This window comes from Sebastes fasciatus, chromosome 21, assembly GCF_043250625.1.
Source record: "Sebastes fasciatus isolate fSebFas1 chromosome 21, fSebFas1.pri, whole genome shotgun sequence".
Classification (NCBI taxonomy): domain Eukaryota; kingdom Metazoa; phylum Chordata; class Actinopteri; order Perciformes; family Sebastidae; genus Sebastes; species Sebastes fasciatus.
The window spans coordinates 18,484,606-18,503,520 of NC_133815.1; the positions used below are offsets into that span (position 1 = coordinate 18,484,606).

General features: G+C 40.4%; 2 protein-coding genes across 4 annotated transcripts; one reads left to right on the top strand and one right to left on the bottom strand.

The window, feature by feature from the left end:
• Positions 1 to 350: 350 nt before the first annotated feature.
• ift74 (intraflagellar transport 74) lies at positions 351 to 18,554 on the bottom strand. Its single transcript, XM_074621755.1, has 20 exons — positions 18,370 to 18,554; positions 17,021 to 17,154; positions 16,694 to 16,835; positions 16,511 to 16,559; positions 16,241 to 16,339; positions 14,938 to 14,998; positions 14,412 to 14,471; positions 14,164 to 14,225; positions 7,733 to 7,871; positions 7,409 to 7,471; positions 6,341 to 6,484; positions 5,229 to 5,269; positions 4,715 to 4,794; positions 4,386 to 4,439; positions 3,689 to 3,786; positions 3,343 to 3,469; positions 2,989 to 3,152; positions 2,381 to 2,506; positions 1,270 to 1,330; positions 351 to 1,099 (listed from the first exon to the last, which is right to left on the bottom strand). Exons 2-20 carry the CDS (start codon positions 17,147 to 17,149, stop codon positions 975 to 977), a joined length of 1,824 nt encoding a protein of 607 aa, XP_074477856.1. The 5' UTR covers positions 17,150 to 17,154; positions 18,370 to 18,554; the 3' UTR covers positions 351 to 974.
• On the top strand, positions 8,687 to 14,477 carry LOC141759580 (leucine-rich repeat-containing protein 19-like). 3 transcript variants are annotated; one of them, XM_074621756.1, is made up of 8 exons: positions 8,687 to 8,770; positions 10,462 to 10,567; positions 10,987 to 11,237; positions 11,516 to 11,627; positions 11,794 to 11,881; positions 12,733 to 12,933; positions 13,054 to 13,527; positions 13,886 to 14,477. In XM_074621756.1, the coding sequence occupies exons 2-7, from the start codon at positions 10,466 to 10,468 to the stop codon at positions 13,371 to 13,373; spliced, it is 1,074 nt and encodes a 357-aa protein (XP_074477857.1). In that variant the 5' UTR covers positions 8,687 to 8,770; positions 10,462 to 10,465; the 3' UTR covers positions 13,374 to 13,527; positions 13,886 to 14,477. The 3 variants fall into 3 exon arrangements, with proteins under 3 accessions (XP_074477857.1, XP_074477860.1, XP_074477859.1); XM_074621759.1 differs by having other exon boundaries at positions 10,990 to 11,237; XM_074621758.1 differs by lacking the exon at positions 8,687 to 8,770 and having other exon boundaries at positions 10,342 to 10,567.
• Positions 18,555 to 18,915: the final 361 nt, after the last annotated feature.

Here is an 18,915-nt window from a genome sequence, read left to right on the forward strand (position 1 = left end):
GCCTTAGATGAAAAACAAATCAGTGAAATGAAGCCTAATTTCTGCTAATGATAGACCAACAAGAAAAGCAGCTGAGTGACTGAGTGCAGCTCACATCAGCTTCTCATTAGTGGTCAGTGGCCGCCCTTCGCTCTCTGCCATGGTTTCCACCTCTGTTTACTACTCTAATAGGTGGAGAGTCCTCACATTAGAGACTTCACTGGAGTTGTTTCCATCTGCTCCGAGACCTGAGCTTAAGTATTCACCATTTATTACTTGGTGTCGGAGTAAATTAGTTGCATTTTCTCTGCTATTAAACCTACCACAATGACTTAATTTCACCGTAATTGAATAAATAACCAAATAAATGATCAAATTCCTCCATCTGAGGACGCCTTTTATTTGTATCTTTGGAAAGCGACGGCTGTGAGACAAAGACTAGACAAAAACGCTCTTGTTTACATCACCGTCTCGCTGACTGTAATAGTGCTGTCACGTTACTTTGATGCAAAAAACAGATGTTGCTTCAAAGAGCTGCTTTGTGAGGCTGCTGGTTAACCCTTTACAGCACGGCTGTGATGTAGATCTGACAACGGGGAAAGGAAAAAAAGTTTATGATTCTGGATCCCAACACAAATATTCCTTTTTAAGGCCAGCAAATGACAGACGCAGTATTGAAAATAAAAGTCTTATTTTCTTGTTCTCATAAAAAAAAAAAGAAAAAGAAAACAATCTGCATAAAATGTTTGAATGACAGTACAAAACAAAGCTTAATATGCCATGTAAATGGAGGGGAGGGACATTGGAAAATCTTTTATGCCTTTTTAATAATAAATAAAACCCCATAAGAAAATAGAGTGCTACTGAAACATTTTTAAGTATCAATGCTTTGTTAAGAGACAACTGAGCATTAGTGTTAAACTATTCCATCTATGGACCATTTTATCATGACATTAACTGACAGACTGCAAATGTCTTAAATATAACATGTTTTCTTATGTGTGTGTGTTCCTGTTGTTCTGCAAGGAGTCTATAAGACTCTTGTTGTACTCTGCTATTTGTTGGTAGACGTTCTTGGCGACCGAGGCGTAGTCACTCTCCTGAGATTTAGAGGCAATGACTGATGTGCTGCAGTTAAGGAAAGTTCACGGATGGAATGTGCGGGTGGCCTTTACAGGGACAAATCACATCTCTCTCAGAACTGTTATCTCTGGAAGTGATGGCTTGCAGCACTCCACTTAACAAAAACATGAAGTAATAAAGGGATAAAGACAGATTCCAGAAGGATACACTCTTTCATTACAAAGTTGTTCTGCTCCATGTGTTGCCATTTCCTCTCAAGGTTAGCCAGCTAGAAACACACAGCACACACACATACAGGGACAAAACACATGAGATTAGCATTAGCAGGATAATACAGGTTTGTAACAACATAAAATGGTTTAATCGCCTTGCTCAAGGGCAAAAAGAAGGGATGAATGCATATTTTTCCTGCTGAACTGTGTTATCAACCAAACCCCTTACGTTCAATTTAGCACATCATTTTAGAGTCAAAATGCTAATTAAGTCATTATGTGATCTACACCAGTGGTTCCCAACCTTTTTCCTTGAGGGACCCCTTTTCTATCATTGAGTAAACTGACGACCCCAGAGGCTAAGTGACATATTTTATGGATATTTCATATTATAACAGTACATAACAACTGTACAATTAACCCAAATAGAGAATGCAATAACTACAGGAAGTGTTCCAGGGATTTTAAGCACCTGGAACTACTTTTCAAGGAACTAAAAGGTTCCTTCAGCCCACTGTTGTCTGCATTTCCACCATGCTGCGTCTCTCTCTCTTCTACCGCTCGCCCTCTCTGCTCGCTGAGCCGACCTCTCTCTCTCTTCCTCTCTGTCTTTTTTAAATGAGTCGGGAAGCCGACAGCAGAATCTAACTTTACTTTTAATGTTATCAAACAAAGAGAAATCTTCTCCCCTCATCCTACAATGTTCCTTAATTGATACTAGAGTACTTCCTTGTTTTATGAATGATGCGGTACAGTTGAAGCAGCGGTGCTGTGTGTAAGTTTCACCAATCAGTGACGGTCATCCCTGCAAACTCAACCCCGAAAGTTCCGGTACTTTCAGAAATGACTACCCCTTGACCAGGGCCTTTTTGGGGGGTAAAAAGGCCCCGTAAAATGTCCCCGGAACTTTATTTAGACCTTGGTCCCTGTGGTCGAAACGCAACGAGTCTGAACTCAGTGTCTAAACTTGCGTTAAATGTTTTGAATATTGCATGAAGAGATCCAGAAATCATTTAAAGTTTAGCGTACTTATACATGTCTATAGCGACAGTATATCTGCGCTGATATAGTAATACTTTTCTAAGCAAAGTGTAAAATTCTCAAACCTGAGCGTGAGTCTCGTTTTCTTGCAGTTTGGTCTTCAGAGCTTCATATTTCTGGTTCATTTCATCCAACAGCTGTTTGAACGAATCCTGACGCCGAGACAGTGACACGCGCTCCTCCTGTAGTCTCTGCACCGGAGCAACATACATATGGTTAGCCTACAGTTTAGCTGCCTTTAGCAAAATAGAAAACAGATACAGCAGTTTAGACAGTATTTAAAAAGGATTGTTCAGATTTTTTTGAAGTGGGGTTGTATGTTATCCATAGTCAGAGAAGCAGACTCCTTTACCTCTCCGTCAGACAGCCCTTTCCGACAGGGAAGTGAAGCCGTTCTCTATGCTCTCTTCAAAGCCACCAGACTCCATTGATAAAAACAGTCATTTTATCTCACAGAACACGGGATTTGCTGTACGTAATACCCTGACTATGGAGAAGTATCTCATACAACCCCACTTTAAAACACCTGAACTATCCTTTAATGATCCACAGTGAGCTGACGGGGCTGATATCTGTAACTACAAATAAATATGCCTAGAAAAATACATGTAGTACATAACTGCATACAACAGATTGGTGCATCCACTTTCTCAATTTCTGATACTCTTGTTACCTTTTTCTTCTCCTCAGCTGTGTTCCTCAGGGTGTCCAGGTCTCTGTAGGTGACCAGCTCAGAGTCCATGTTATCGACGCGCTCCTTCAGGGTGCTGAGCTCATCTGAGATCTTCCCCTCCAGCTGCTGCACCTTCTCCAGGTCCTGCTGCAGACGGTGGGACTCTGGGTGGTGGTGGTGGTGGTCAGTGGGCACAGAGTGATAGTTTGCAAGTTAGAATTTGTTGTTTGACACGTTAGGTTCATCAAAGAGGGTATATTTTACTAGGGCTATTGGTGTCTGTGTGTGTGTGTGTGTGTGTGTGTGTGTGTGTGTGTGTGTGTGTGTGTGTGTGTGTGTGTGTGTGTTACTGACCAGTTGTCAGTCCTCTGGCAGTGCTCTCTGATTGGACCACCTCCGTCTCCTTGCTGACCAGCACCTCCTGCATGTTCCTCAGCTCACTGGCTGTCACTGTATCCACCTGATGTAGTCGCAACATGTTCTACACACACACACACACACACACATATAAATAGACACACCAAGTCTTCTCTTTCCCACTGGTATTTCCTTTCTCTGTCTCCAACCAACTCATCTCTTCACCCCTTCTTTCTCCCTCCATCTTGCCATTTATTCCACCTTTATTTACATTCCTTCCTTCTTTCCTACTACCATCCTCCCTCCTTCCCTTCCCCTCTCCACCTCTCCCCTTCCTCCTCACTCTGCTGCAGTGTTCCAGGAGGGAGACGATGTTCTCCTGGCTCTGTGTCATCTTGTCCTGCTCCTGAGTCCTGGACTCCTCAAATGACTCCAGGTACCCTGGAACAAAGGGAAGGAAATCATTACTATTAGCTGCATGTAAATATATTTAAACCAATATCTGGTCAAGCAGCTATATTGAAGCTCCTATGTGCAGGATTTATAGTATGCTGACTCTGGCGACTCCTGGTGGTAGTTTCCAAAAGGGCACACTGCAAAGTGCTTCCATATTAGTTAAACCATTTTTAAAACAATGCCAAACCCTGCAGACACATGGTTGGCAATATTGAAATTATGACGACTAGAAATTAATTCAAAATATATTATACACCGATCAGCCATAACATTATGACAGCATGGGCACCCTGCCTGGTCTGCGGCTACGCAGCCCCATACGCAACAAACTGCGATGCACTGTGTGTTCTGATACCTTTCTATCGGAACCAGCATTAACTTTTTCAGCAATTTTGCAGTTTTGGAGATGCTCTGACTCAGTCGTCTAGCCGTCACAATCTGGCCCTTGTCAAAGTCTCTCACATCCTTACGCTTGCCCATTTTTTCTGCTTCGCAACAGTCGGCCTTCATCGCCTCTACTTCTTTGATGTCAGTTTGGTGCGTCTGGACCTTATGTCATTACAACTGTCAAATGTTCAACTCACGGTCAATTTCCTCCTCCTTCCTCTTCAGCTCTTTGTATTTCTGCTGACACTCCCCTTATGGACAGACAAAAAAAAATATTAGTTTAGCAAGCAATCATATAATTATTAAATGCATTCTTTATCTGGAAGCACTGTCATGTGTTTTGTGTGTAAGAGTTTGGTAATATATCCTGGTAAAGACACACAATTGATTAAAATAGTTGACTGAGAAAATCAATATACAGTATATATATATATATATATATATATATATATATAAAATCATATATTGGGGAGAAAAAAAATTGTGATAGAGAAATGAGAAGTTGAAAGCAGCCATCCAGTGTTACCTTGTGCTTCCTCTGAGTCCTGCTCCAGCTGTCGGAACTCCTCTGTGATTTGTCCCATCCTGTCCCTGATCTCTGTAAGCCTGAACACACACACATCAGAGGCAAAATGGGCTTCAAAGTTAAAAGCAAGTCATTTTGAGGTCAAGGTCACAGGGTGAATGAGGCAAAACATATGTATGCATATATAAGCACCTCTTAATGAGGCAGATCAAGTTTTATGAATAAGAAACTCTTCGTTTTGCCAGTTTTTGTACCTCTAACTTCCAAATGGATAAGTTTATGAGAGCCAGCTATTTGAACTATCAAAAATGTTCTGATATAAGATGACCTTCTCACTTTATTTGATTTGGCTTCATTCGAGTAATTTATACAATGAGAGTGCCCACCATCTGGTCAGTGTTTCAGGCTCAGACTTCTAATTAAAGTAAGTTATTAATCTAAATACTTTTTAAAAAAGAAAATCAAACCTAACAATGCAGACACAGAGATTTGGTGTGACAACAATGGTACATACTGTCTCTCCATGCCGGCGATTTCCTGGTTGTCCTCCTTCACCTGGAAAACAAAACAGCAGCTTAAATCGTTCCTTTATTTACCCCGACTCTTACAATCTATGAAATGAAACATTGCTTACTGAACATGTTCAGTCTGAGGTACTACACCCACAGAGCTTTTAGAAAAGTGTCGAATAAAAGTATGGCTTTTCCAGAATTTGTTTTTTTTATGATTTTGAATTTATCATTTTAAGAATGTAGGCGGGTCTAAATTGGATGTTTTGTTGATCTCTGTGGAAGATATCTGACATCCGGTTCCCACTTCTAACAAGGCTTGTGAGCCAATAGTAAAACGACGTTGGTATCACGTGGTATCTCTGGGTCGTCAGTTAGTGTGGAAAAAAACGGATTAATGGCTGAGATTGACAGTAAGTGCCTGGCAATGACTTGCTGTGAAGAGAACGCAATGAAACAGCAACATCTAGTGGCTGAAAGTTATCCAGAGCCTGACCAATTTGGTGCCCTAGACAAGATTTTAGCTGTTGGCACCTACCTCTTTTGGCATGACAAATGTTTTTGTGCACTCGCAAAGCGCACCCCGCCGGGAAGTTCTTAAACAGTGTCATTTTTGTGCATACAGGATTGACATGGCCTCTTTATCTGCTTATAATGTATCTAACATATTTATCTTGATTGTGAGACACCCCTTTTTTTTCGAGACTCCTTCTTTGAAAAAGATTTTTTGAAGATCAAATCTTGTTTTTATAAAAACTAAATAAATAAATCTGACCAGAATGCACCAGTAAGAGAAACACATTACTGTATACATAACATTACTGTCATTTGAAGGTCGATGCGGGTTTCAGTTTTTAAGAAAGCGGACAACAGTTGTATCATATGAATCTTGAGATTGCGATGAATCTGTTCATACCAAACATGTCATGCAAATGGCAGTGTGGCCAGTTTGTGCCGCCTCCCGCACTTGGTGCCCTACGCACAGCACGTGATGTTATCAATATTATCAACAGCACCTTTAATAACTGCAGTTTATATTAGTGTAATAAAACATTGTTGCTGCATATTGCCTGTAGTTTTATGATCTCGACATTCTTTAGCTGGTTGTGAAGCTAACCTGTTTGAATAGTTGCTCTCTTTCCTCCAGTGGGGAGCCCAGGCTCTTGTGCTCAGCCTCCATGGCGTCCCGCTTCGCCTCCAGCACTGACAGAGTCTCATGAAGCCGAACCACTTCCTGCTTTATATGTGAGTGGGCCAGCTCCTGCACACAGGAAAATGGAAGACATAACTATTTATATTACTCCTACTGCTAATGGTAAATGGACTGTATTTATATAGCGCCTTTCTACCTAATTGGACAAAGCGCTTTACAATTTGCCTCTCTTTCACAAACACATTCACACACCAATGGTGGCAGTGCATTTACATTTTCCTACTTCTACTCCACTGTCTGTTCCTCCTTTCTTTCCTCTTTTCTACACATCATCTCCCTCCCCAGAGTATTTGCTGGAAAGTCTTAAAGGACCAGTGTGTAGGATTTAGTGGCATCTAGCGGTGAGGTTGCAGATTGCAACCGAGTACCCCTCCGCTCATCCCTCACTTTCTAAGCGTGAACTACGGTGGCCTTCAGGTAACATAAAAACACGAAAGTCTCTCTCTCTCTAGAGACAGTGTTTGGTTTGTTCGTTCTGGGCTACTGTAGAAACATGGCGGAGCAACATGACGGACTCCGTGAAGAGGACCCGCTCCCTATGTAGATATGAAGGGCTCATTCTAAGCTAACGAAAACATGATTCTTAGTTTCAGGTGATTATTAGGGGTGTAACACTCCATCGATCTGAATCGATGTATCGATTGAATGATCAACGATCCAATATCTTCGATGCAAAGTGAAAACATCAATACATATCATCACAATCCCACACACTTGTCCTTTAAAACATTGATTTAAGTTTCCTAAAAATAGGCCTGAGGTCATCTCATTAGGAATGATTGTTCTATACTGCCAGGAATAACATTTCACATTGTACTTTCATGGATATTTTTCATACTTTGGCTGGTATGACTGTGTAACAGGTATTAAATTAAACTCTATGTTGAATTAAAAACGTCTTAAATTTAAGTTTTGTGAACCCTGCAGAAACCCTTCCTTGATCATTCCCCCCCATCTTTTTAACCAACTCACAGCCTCGTAGTCCTCCTTCCTGGTTATCAGAATGTCCAGCTCCTCCTGGAGAACAGTTAGCTCCTACCAAACAAAAAAGGTGGCAATGAGAAGATGAAGAAAGGAGAAGAACATAAGGTACATTTATTTTACGTGGTGCGAAGGATGACAGTAATATTAACTAGTTATCACTGCAGTACCATGGGAACATATACTCCTTAAAGAAAATGTATTTATCCTGTTAGCAGTTGACATTAATCAAACTCTGGTGACTGATTAATATAATTTTTTGAGAGTTTATCAGAGCAGTGCCATAAAAACATTAGGCTAAAACTACATTAATACCTGTAGCCGTTCCTCGTTGGCTGTTGTCATGGTGAAATACTTCTCTTGCTTTGCGGCCGGCATTGCCTGGACGACCTCGTCAGCGACCCTCCTTTCCCTCCTGATCTCTTCTTCTATCGCCCTGATAGCCTCCTCTCTCCTACAGGGTGGAAGAGGTTTTGGTTTGTTTAGCTCATTTACTATTTTTACTTTGCCTTCATTAGTCAACAGCATGGGGAGGGAGACATGTGACAAAGGTCCTAGGCCACATTCAAACCCAGGGCAGATAAGATAAACAGATATCTAGATAGATAGATAAAGGAAGGATGCAGAGAAGGAAGGGTGGGAGAGATGTTAGATGGACGGGGAAAATGTACATTTACCTCCTTGTCTGTCTCGCTTTCTTTACTTAAATACCTCTTGCTTCTTTCTTCTTCCCTTAATTCCAAATTACACTTGTTTTCCCCTTTCTCAGGTCTTTTCTCTAATGTAATTCAACCCTCCCTTTATATCCATCTGTCTTCCCTCACAACTCTCATCCATTACTCCAGATCCATGGTTCGGTTCATACCTCGTTGTTTGTTGTTATTTTTCTGGGGGGGTGGCGGGTGAATAAGAAAAAACGGGTCCATTCGTAAACTTACAAATTGAACACAAATGGTTTTAGAACCGTTACACCCCTACTATAAATCCTTCTCCTTTACCTTCTTTACTCCGCTCCTTCAGCCCTCAATAACTCTCTCTATAAGACCAGCTTGTTTCATTTGAAAAACAACTTCTAAAATACTTTAACCATCAATGGTCATAAATCCTATTCACTCATTTTTTGTATTATTTCATTTTTTTAAATGAGAGGTGTGTCCGGCAAGGCTTAAATATGCTTCTAACTAAAGCGGGAAGGAAGGGAGGAAAGGCTGGAATGTGTCGCTAGCAGAAACCGTTTATGTCAGCCTACAGGTTTTTACAACCAGGAACAAAGTTCATGTGCTGTGCTGGCTGCGTCACAGTATCACGGTGACAGGTGAATTTAAGTTTATCTAAGTGCCCCTAGAAATACAGGTAAGTCTCTTTGTTTGTTATTCAGTAATATAGAATAGTGACAGAATACGATTAAAGTCTGAGATGACAAACATCACAGAAAAATGACAGTAAGGACGTTGACAAATGTTGTACTGTATACAGGTTAAAGGTTATTCAGCTAACACTGACTTCGAGATTTCATATATACTGTACTCTGATCCAGTTTTATAATGAACCGTGTCAGCAGATTTGTCAGCCTATTATATGTACATAAGTAGTAATGAAAACCTCATGTCATGGTCATAGTTTGATTAAGCTGTTGACATGGTTCTGTGGAGCGTCCCGTCTCAGTTATCCAAGTTTACATGGGAGGTTTTATACTCAGGGTTAGTGTCCAGGGGCATGTATGGTCTACAAGTTAATATATTGAAAAATTAAAGGACTTCAAAGGTATGTCATTTTCACAAGGATGTATTTATAGAGCACTTTAACAGAAGGCTCAGTGTTTAGAGTGATAGTTGTAACATGAAAGCTGTTTCACTTTCAACCTATGAAATAGATTTTCGCCATTGCTGCCATGCATGCTGCTCTTTCCTGTCTATTCATAATGTACTTTAAAGGGAGATTTGTCAAGTATTTAATACTCTTATCAACATGGGAGTGGGCAAATATGCTGCTTTATGCAAATGTATGTAAATATTTATTATTGGAAATCAATTAACAACACAAAACAATGACAAATATTGTCCAGAAACCCTCACAGGTACTGCATTTAGCATAAAAAATATGCTCAAATCATAACATGGCAAACTGCAGCCCAACAGGCAACAACAGCTGTCAGTGTGTCAGTGTGCTGACTTGATTCTGACTTGCCCCAAACTGCATGTGATTATCATAAAGTGGGCACGTCTGTAAGATAAGATAAGATAAGATAAGATAAGATATTCCTTTATTTAGTCCCGCAGTGGGGAAATTTGCAGTGTGAAAGAGGGGAGACTCGTGGGTACCCATAGAACCCATTTTCATTCACATATCTTGAGGTCAGAGGTCAAGAGACCCCTTTGAAAATGACCATGCCAGTTTATCCTCACCAAAAATTTAGCGTTAAGTTTGGAGCGTTATTTAACCTCCTTTGTGAGGAGCTTCACTAAAGCTTTAAAACTGTGCCTGCTATAACCTAAAAATCGTTGCATTATGCGCTAAAGAAATTAATGGCATTAAAACAAATTGAACGTGTTATCGCATTAACTTTGACAGCCCTAATTCTGACATCTTACAGACTAAACAACATCAAATATTCTATGAAAATAATAGTTTGTTGTCCCTAAAAAAAGAGTAATATCAAAGATAGAGAGACAGTTCTTTTATTAAATATTTCTTTAATCTGCTTCTACTCTTATTGTTTGAGAGCAAACAACTACATGATTTGTGATAAACTGCCACCAACTTGGCAATAACACAATGGAATGTTTTACTCATAAAGCTGAACTCAAAGTATCAAGAAGGCAAATTCACCGACATCTGCAATGAAAGAAATGTTGATTTTAATGAGTGACTAGCAGGCCGCTAGTCAGAGCTAAAAAAACATATGTCAGTAGAGCGTAAAAAAAAATACAATTTGATGTTTTGGCAGAAAGACTGATCTTCTCAGCATCCCAGGTAAAACAGAGGAGTCTATTTTCCATGTAAAGTATTGATTGTTGTTGATTGTTTTCTGTTTTTCTGGGTAGGATAATGAAGGGGTGCCGGCAGCCTCTTCCAATGCTGTGGTTGACTGCAGTGGTAGCAATGAATATACTGGGAAGTCATGCTGAGGTTGTGGAAGAGGACACACTGGTAGGAAATGTTCTATTCAATCTATTATATCTTTGTTAAGCTGGCACTCACCACAAGTGGAAATTATTTTTCGCTGACACTGATCCAGAGCAATGATGGTTCATCTGTATGTGTTTATTCTAGGGCTGTCCTCGACCAAAGAAATTCTTAGTCGACTAACACACAACTAATCAATTAATTGATTTAATCGACAGATCTGTAAAACTGAGTTACTCCACAAAGAATCACACAAAAGCACCGCTTCAAATCTTGTGTTTACCAGAGATGTGCTCATTCAGCGTGAAAAAAGGAAAAAAAACCTGACTAAACGACTAAAGAAATCTTTGTCGACTAAGATCAAACCGACCGATTAGTCGATTAATCAACTAAGAGGGGGCAGCCCTAGTTTATTCAGATTGTTTATCTGTTAACTCCATCAGCAGGTAAAGAACTTGACCAACCAGCTTCTGCAAGTCATTCCTGATAATTGCAACAGTTCCTCTGTTACTGAACTGGTGATCGAGGGGAGCCTGATTACTCTGAATGAGGCTGACAGACTAGCCCTGGCCAGTTATCCCGAACTGGTAGAACTCCACCTGGATGGTAACCTGGTGACCAGTATACCAGCCAAGTACTTCTCTGTGGTACCACACCTCAGAGTGTTGTCTCTGTCCAGGAACAACATCAGCAGGTAAATAAGAAAGCAAACGGACACTAGTTTCCATTCTATATAAACATAGAAAGATGTCAATATGCATTAAATGTGTTCAATATGTTAGATTTTTCAAAGTGTGTTTGAAAATGTACAGAAAATAAGGCTAAATATTTGTTACTGATTAACCATGAGGGTGACTGTATCACAGGTATAAGAATGACTGTTCCAGTATTTGTACTACTACTGCTACTGCTACTGCTACAATAATAACTGCATTTACAACTGATCAATCCTCCTACTGGGTGTTACTGCAGCCTGGACCCAGAGTCTTTCTCTGGCCTAGATGTCCTGAATGTGCTGGACCTGTCCCACAACCTGCTAACAAGTCTCCATACACAGCTATTCAGTCAGCTGAACAATCTACAGGTAAACGACCCCCAAAATCCCTGGGGATATTCTGGACCATTCCCCAAAATGTGCAAGGTTTTCAATATTTATTAGGACCAAGTCTAAAATAAATAGGTTACTGTGTATTATCGGGCTTTCCAAGTTATTACGAATCTATTAACCTGACCCAGTCCGGTCCCATTAGGTGCTGAACCTACAAGAAAACCCCTGGAACTGTTCCTGTCCGCTGCTGAGCAGCATTGGAGAGGCCAAAGCAGCCGGAGTTAACATTGGTAAGAATGTCCTTTCTAAGATTTCAATAATAAAGCCGGCATGTGACCCTCATAGGGCTGGGCGATATGGAGAAAATCCAATATCACAATATTTTTTACCAAATACCTCAATATTGATATTGCGACAATATTGTATGGTTGACTATTGGTGCTTTCACAAAATATTTACACAATGAGATTTGTGATAAATGATCATCAGTAATGTGGATATAATGACTAAATGGGTAAAGAACAGTCTGATAAGTTCAGAAAATGACATCACTTCACTGTGATACAGCCTTTAAAACCAGGAAAAGACAACACTTATCATATTACAATATTACGATATCCAAAATCTAAGACGATAACTAGTGTCATATCATGATATTGATATAATATTGATATATTGCCTAGCTCTAGAACCTCATCCACGCTGGTTCAGAAATCTTAGATGACAGACTTATATTCAGGGTCTGAAACAATGTACGAGCGCCGATTGTGGCGGAGAAGTCGCAGAAGTTACAGCATTGCGCGGGGAAAAGTGGCGAAAAATAGCGTGTCCCCCTGGGTGTCATGTTTCCATCACTGCTGATCGGAGCTGGAGCCGATAAATACCCGTGACTGCTGCAGAATCATTTGTCCCGGGAATGAATGACGATTGAAACCTTTCCCACTGAAGACAAAAGCCAGATGTTAGTGGGTTTTTTGTTCAGTGGGAAAGGGTCTGTTTTACGCCGAAGTGACCAAGGTGCTTAATCAGACATGAATAAATTAAATTGCCATCAGATTAACGTAAAAGGGTGGTGCATGTTTGAAAGGGGCTTCAGTGAACGCTCATTAATCAAATCATGTTTATATGTGTGGCTCTACAGGAGGGGTCACCTGTGCTTCTCCAGAAAAGCAGGCTGGAAGAGATGTTTTACAGGTTACAGCTATGTGCTACATATCACCATCACCACCACCCATCTTCACTACCGACTCACAAAATCCAGCCAACTCTCAACCGTCTTGGGGCTCATCCACTATGCTGGAGACCACAGGCACACCAAGCCAGAACCGCAACATTGACGAAGGTAGGACTAAGAGAGATGTGGGTATTTTAACCATTTTTCTTCTATTACATATGTGGATGTACAAATAGAACATAACAGACCGATCTCTCCTCCCCATCTCTGTCTTGCAAACCCGAATAGACCAGACACCTTTGCTCGGCAACTCATGGAAGTTCACAGCAGGTGTTGTAGTCTTGGCGCTATGCACCTCCATGTTCATCTTATTCGGCATAAAGGGGCCGTCCTGGTACAAGCTCTTCAACGACTACCGTCATAAGCGACTGCGCCAAGATGAGGAGGAGGATGAGGAGGGAGTTGTGTCAACAGTCTTCTCAGGGACAGGGAGATATCTGAACCAACAGACATTCACCTTCGAGCAAGAGAATGGGCAGATAGAGGATGAGGAGGAGGAGGAGGAGGATGGGTATTTTGAGGATCCGTACATCAGGAGGGAAGAGTGACATGCAGGAGAGGAGACTTCAGCTGAACCATGAAGCTGGCGAACCAGTGACAAGACCAGGAAGCAATCATCACAAAAGAAAAATCTGACACTGTTGTATGGTACCAAAAGAATACTTCCTCTAGATGGGATATGTACCACATACATCACCTTAGGTGGATAACCTGACAGCTAAATAAAATCATTTAACTATGTACATTATGTTCTCAGCACTGTTACTCACTAAAACGTTGTCGTGGCTCTGTGGCTCCTACTGGAAGAGTTTTGTACTGTTTCTACTAGAACTACAAGGCAAAAGTGATCCCCGCGGCTAACGTATCCCCGCTCACTGCTTGACCCCTGCTAAAGTAGGGCCAAAAGAAAAAACCTGATTGAGACGCACAAGTATACAGCACACTTGTGCGTCTCAATCAGGGTAAACCCTGATTGAGACGCACAAGTATGCTGTATACATGTCCGAAGAATTCTCCTAAAAACCTGTATAATATCTGTATATCCCACATGTCTTAATAGGCAAATGCTCCATTCAGAATAAGGCCTAATTCAGAATATCCAAACAGAATATGCTGCTTACATGACCCGTATCAAATTCAGAATATTGTCATATTTGGAATAATAGTGGAATGTTAGTGTGCATGTAAACATAATCATTGGCCATTAGATAGTTTTCTAGAAAAGTTTAGGAACAGAATTTCCCAACATAAATCCTTACCCAGTGATCTCAAGCAATGCAACTGTGTTGTTTAGAACCTCCTGCCATAACCATAATTAAACGTCCACAAAGTACTTACTCTCTCCTCTCAGTGAAGATGCTATCGATGCCTTCAGCCTCGCTGTCATTGTGGGCTTTCAACTGGAAAGGTAGAAAGTAAGGGGAAATGAAAAGAATGAACGGGCATACTCATTATATTCGCAATAAGAAACATGTCCACTTTTGTTTTACCCAAAATCAGCCCACTGAATCACATCTTTGACTTGACTTTTTGAAGAAGGAGGTGTCAGAAAAGTTACCATAATGCTAACAACATGTTGTACTTACAATGTTGTAGTCGTTGATCATTTCCTCCATCTCTGTGTTGGTGTTGAGCTTGTCCACCAGCTGGAAATACAAGTACAGACGTAGAAGCACAAACAATTAAGCTACATATCAGTAGGACTCATCAAGTGTTAAATAGGGGAAGCACAGTCCATTGTAAACCATTCAAGACTTTTCAATTTAATTATACCAGTCTTTACGCTTTTCAAGTACAAGTGATGTTTTGTTGATCTAAATACAACTATGACCAACCATTTACCATCATTTAGCTGCTGAGCTGTGGGGATTCTTTCCTGTCATTTGAGCTAATCTATTGGTGTTTGCATTCTCTATTTTTACACTTACTATAGGTAAAAACTTCAGCTCAAAACATAGAGTGTAAGAATATTTGTTCTGATATTGTTTTAATACTTGTTCAGTTGGTTACTTGTAATATCCAGGACGTGGGAACTGAAGATTATTTTCCAGTGGCTACCTATTGAAAAGAATTATAGACAATGGCTAAAACTTCTAGTTTACAGATATTTACCATGTTGAAGTCAGCAAGCTGGCCTTGAAGATCCTTAATCTCTGCAGCCAGGCCTTCGGCTCTGAAGGGGAAAGAGAACAACATAGGGTTGGTAATTTGTGGATTTTTTCCCCCCACGCTGTTATGCAATCGTTAATTATGATATTTATTAATTCTATCATTTATTTTATTACAAGAGCCCTCATACTTGTATGCAATTTGGTAATAAGAAGGGCTGTATCGAATGTCATTCAAGACTTCAAGCTTCTATTGAGGTTTTCAAACAAAGCTTCGAATGTCTGTCATCATATTTAATGACGTCATCGTCCAAAAAAGTTTTTTTTTAAAATCATCGAACAAAATCCTCAATTTGAATAAAGTGATTCATTGGATTAAATGAGTTAGTCTTTTTTTAATTAAATCAGTTATCCCTTCGTGTGCGGCGAGCGGAAGAGCAGTTTTTTGTCCACAGTGAAAATGTTGTTTCGCAAAGGCTAAACACTAACGAATATGGATTGAATGAATAGACATAGGTTGAGTCCGAAATTCATAACATGCAATCTAGTAGGCTAAAACAGTATGTGAGATTTTTTAGTATGTCCAAAACCTTAGTATGGAAGCAATAATACGCAAATTACATACTATTTCTGGTGAAATATTACAGTATGCAACGCTGGACACTATGGTGACATAAATATCACACAATGCAATGCGGTAACGATGATAACGTTCATAACAGATGCTGACGGACAGCTCTGTAACATAAATAACGCTTCAATTTAAGTCTAAGTATAAAATTTAACTGTGCTAGGCGTAATATATATTTTAAATGAATTCAGACTTTGATTCTCACAAATCGTCGTTTTGGTCACAAGAGGTTGGTACTGGTTACCATGGTTACACGTCTCCAACCGGCAAGGAGGTTCTCAGGAAGTGACGACGTAAATTACTGCTCAGTGCGTCCCAAAAAATACATACTACTGTTTATTCACACAAAAGTATGTTAAACGATAGTACACATATTGGGTATGTAGTACATAGTATGTGATTTCGGACAAAGCCATAGATTATAGTAGCATTCGGGTTTTTTTAATTTTAATTTAGGCTTGAATTTCTAGCTCTTGTGGATGAGGTTTTATTTTTTCGCCTGAGTCCATGGTTCAGTGCAGACCCTTATTTCCTGGTCAATGAGTGTATCTTCTTTAGTTAATGACTATCTGAAGGCAGTGTAATGCAGTAGGCCTAAATTAAATAGGAGAACATGGTCTGTTATTGTATTACTAAATGTACAGTGTCAGCATTACTTAGTAAAAACACCACTCACCTCTTCTCGTAGGAGAGATAAACTGAATTCTCCTGGTTGTAGTTATCAATCTCTTTGTGCAGTTTGCTAGTCTCTGTGGTTAACTCGTTGATCTTACTCCTAAGAGCACAACAACAAAAACATTCACTTTGAAATGGTAAAATTGATCAGAGTGTACCAACTATATGTTTAAGGAAAGGTTGCCCTGCTGGAATCACCTGCTGCATAGTGTAAAATAATACCAATAAGGGTTAACATGTTTTACTCAACAATTGAATTGGCATGTGTTACCTAAGAAGGCCCAGGTAGTAGGACTTATCCAGAATCTGTCTCTGAGGTCCTTTTGGGGATGGAAGAAGGTAGGAGGTGGTGGAGAGAAAGAGAGTTGTTATGATGTAATATCTGTTTCAACATGACTGAAAGTGTCTGCCCTAACATTAAAAAATGTGTCAGCTGATGTCACTTCAGACCTACCTTTCATGCCAGTCTTCATACCACTAAGCCCCTGTTGGGTCACAGGCCTGTCAGTCACTTTGATCTGTGCTGACAGGACTCCAGGGGTGGCCATGGGGATGCCGCCCCTCATGCCAGGATGACCACTTGTACCTGGAACCATCTGGATTGAAAATAAAAAGAAGAAAACCCCATAAGACTGGGTTTCTACGAAGATCCTTTCGTGCTTTTGCACCTTTGCTATTCTAGTTGATATGATGCTGTGACTTTAGCAAAGTACCCAACATACTGGCTGGAAGAGCACTCGTATCACAAAGCTAAAATGCATCCAAGCTGCAGTTGGCTTACTCCAGTTGCAACACGGATAGCTGTAGGAGGAGGTCGGACGGCCGTTGGGGGTCTTCCAGCACCAGGGACCACAGATCCACTGCGGCTCAGTGGGCGGCCAATGCCGGAGGGAGGCCGCTGACTCGTCATGGTGCCTGAAGCCAGTGAACAAATTAATAGTAAGAATAACAAATTAAATATTTGTTGCTGATGGGTGGAAACAAATTCATACAGCCTAGTGGTGCTACTATAGCTCAGTGCTTGCTTGGCTGAACACGCTTGCTCTAGCTAATACAGTGTGAGTAGAGGAGGGGAAGATGGAAAACACAGTGCAGGAGGGGGCACCACTTACTTATGTATAGTATATGAAGGTGGAAAGTTGGAGTAGTACTTAAAGCTGAAGTAGGCAAGTTGGAGCAAATTTATTTAACAGTCTCTTCTGCACTATATTCACTTTTTCAATAGTCCTATATCACAGCTGTTACCCTGCACTATATTCACTTTTAACAGTTTTCTACATCTCCTTGTATTTTTATATCTGGTATATTTTTTTGTACTTTGTACTACTAACTTTTTTACTGCCTTTTTACTAACATGTTTTGCACTATGGAACTGAGATGCTGGAAACTTGAATTTCCCTCAGGATCAATAAAGTTACTATCTATCTATCTATCTATCTATCTATCTATCTATCCATCCATCCATCCATCCATCCATCCACCTATCTATCTATCTACCTATCCATCCATCCATCCATCCATCCATCCACCCACCCACCTATCCATCCATCCATCCACCTATCTATCCATCCATCCATCCATCCATCCACCCACCCACCCATCTATCTACCTACCTACCTATCTATCTATCTATCTATCTATCTATCTATCTACCTACCTATATATCTATCTATCTATCTATCTATCTATCTATCTATCTATCTATGCAGTATGTGTGTGTTGCTTTTCTATGAAACAAAGCACACCAATGTGCTGCTGCTCTTTAGCTTATGACACACGTGTTAAAGGAAAGCTAACAATGAAAGCCATGATGCCCATTAAAAGGATGCCCGATAGCTTGGTGACCATGACAACGTTAGATGTGGGAGTAAAGTTAACGTTGGTTGCCTAGCTACATGGTTGCTAGGACCGTTAGCGTTAGCAACCTAGCTATGTACGTGACGACATTAACGTTATCTGTAATAAATAATGTAACTATGAACTATAGCTAAACTCACTGTGGTCCTTTTGAGTTGGATGCACATTAGCCATGTGTTTAGTTACCAAACCATTAACCATTTACCATGTTAATAACGTTAGCGTTAGCTCGCTGCGTAGCATGATAAGCTAGTAGCTAAGTGTTCCTCTTACCTTAAACTGAACTCCTGAAAACGGTCCTTTTCGTCGACAGTAGAAGTCGCTCTCTACAATATCCAACTGGTTGTTTAGTTAGCTGGTTCACTTGAGAGGAAAAGAGTCAACTGAGAGTTAAAACGCTAGCTAGGTTAGCTAGAGTCAGCTACTAGAGATGATGTTGACGTTACCCTGGTAACCGTCTTCTTCTACTGATAATGACGTAAGTAGCAGCTAGATGAACAGTCTGCTCTACTGCCCCCCACCGTTCAACAGCGGTAATACACACTGGAGATGTTGTTGTTGTTGTTGTTCTTCTTCTTCTTCTCAAAAGCCTGCATCTTAAATGAATTCAGTACAAGAGCTAGAACAGCCATCCACTTTAAAAGCCAATTTAATTGCATTTTAGTAGCCCAAGGTTTCCTGAAACTAGCCCAGGACATAAACCTGTCGCCTTCTCAATGCAGACTGTGCTCATGAACAACAATGTGAAGCAGACACATACTGGTTCTGATGTGGTTTTACAAAGACATGTATTTGCCATAAGGGGGAGTGCAATTGTGT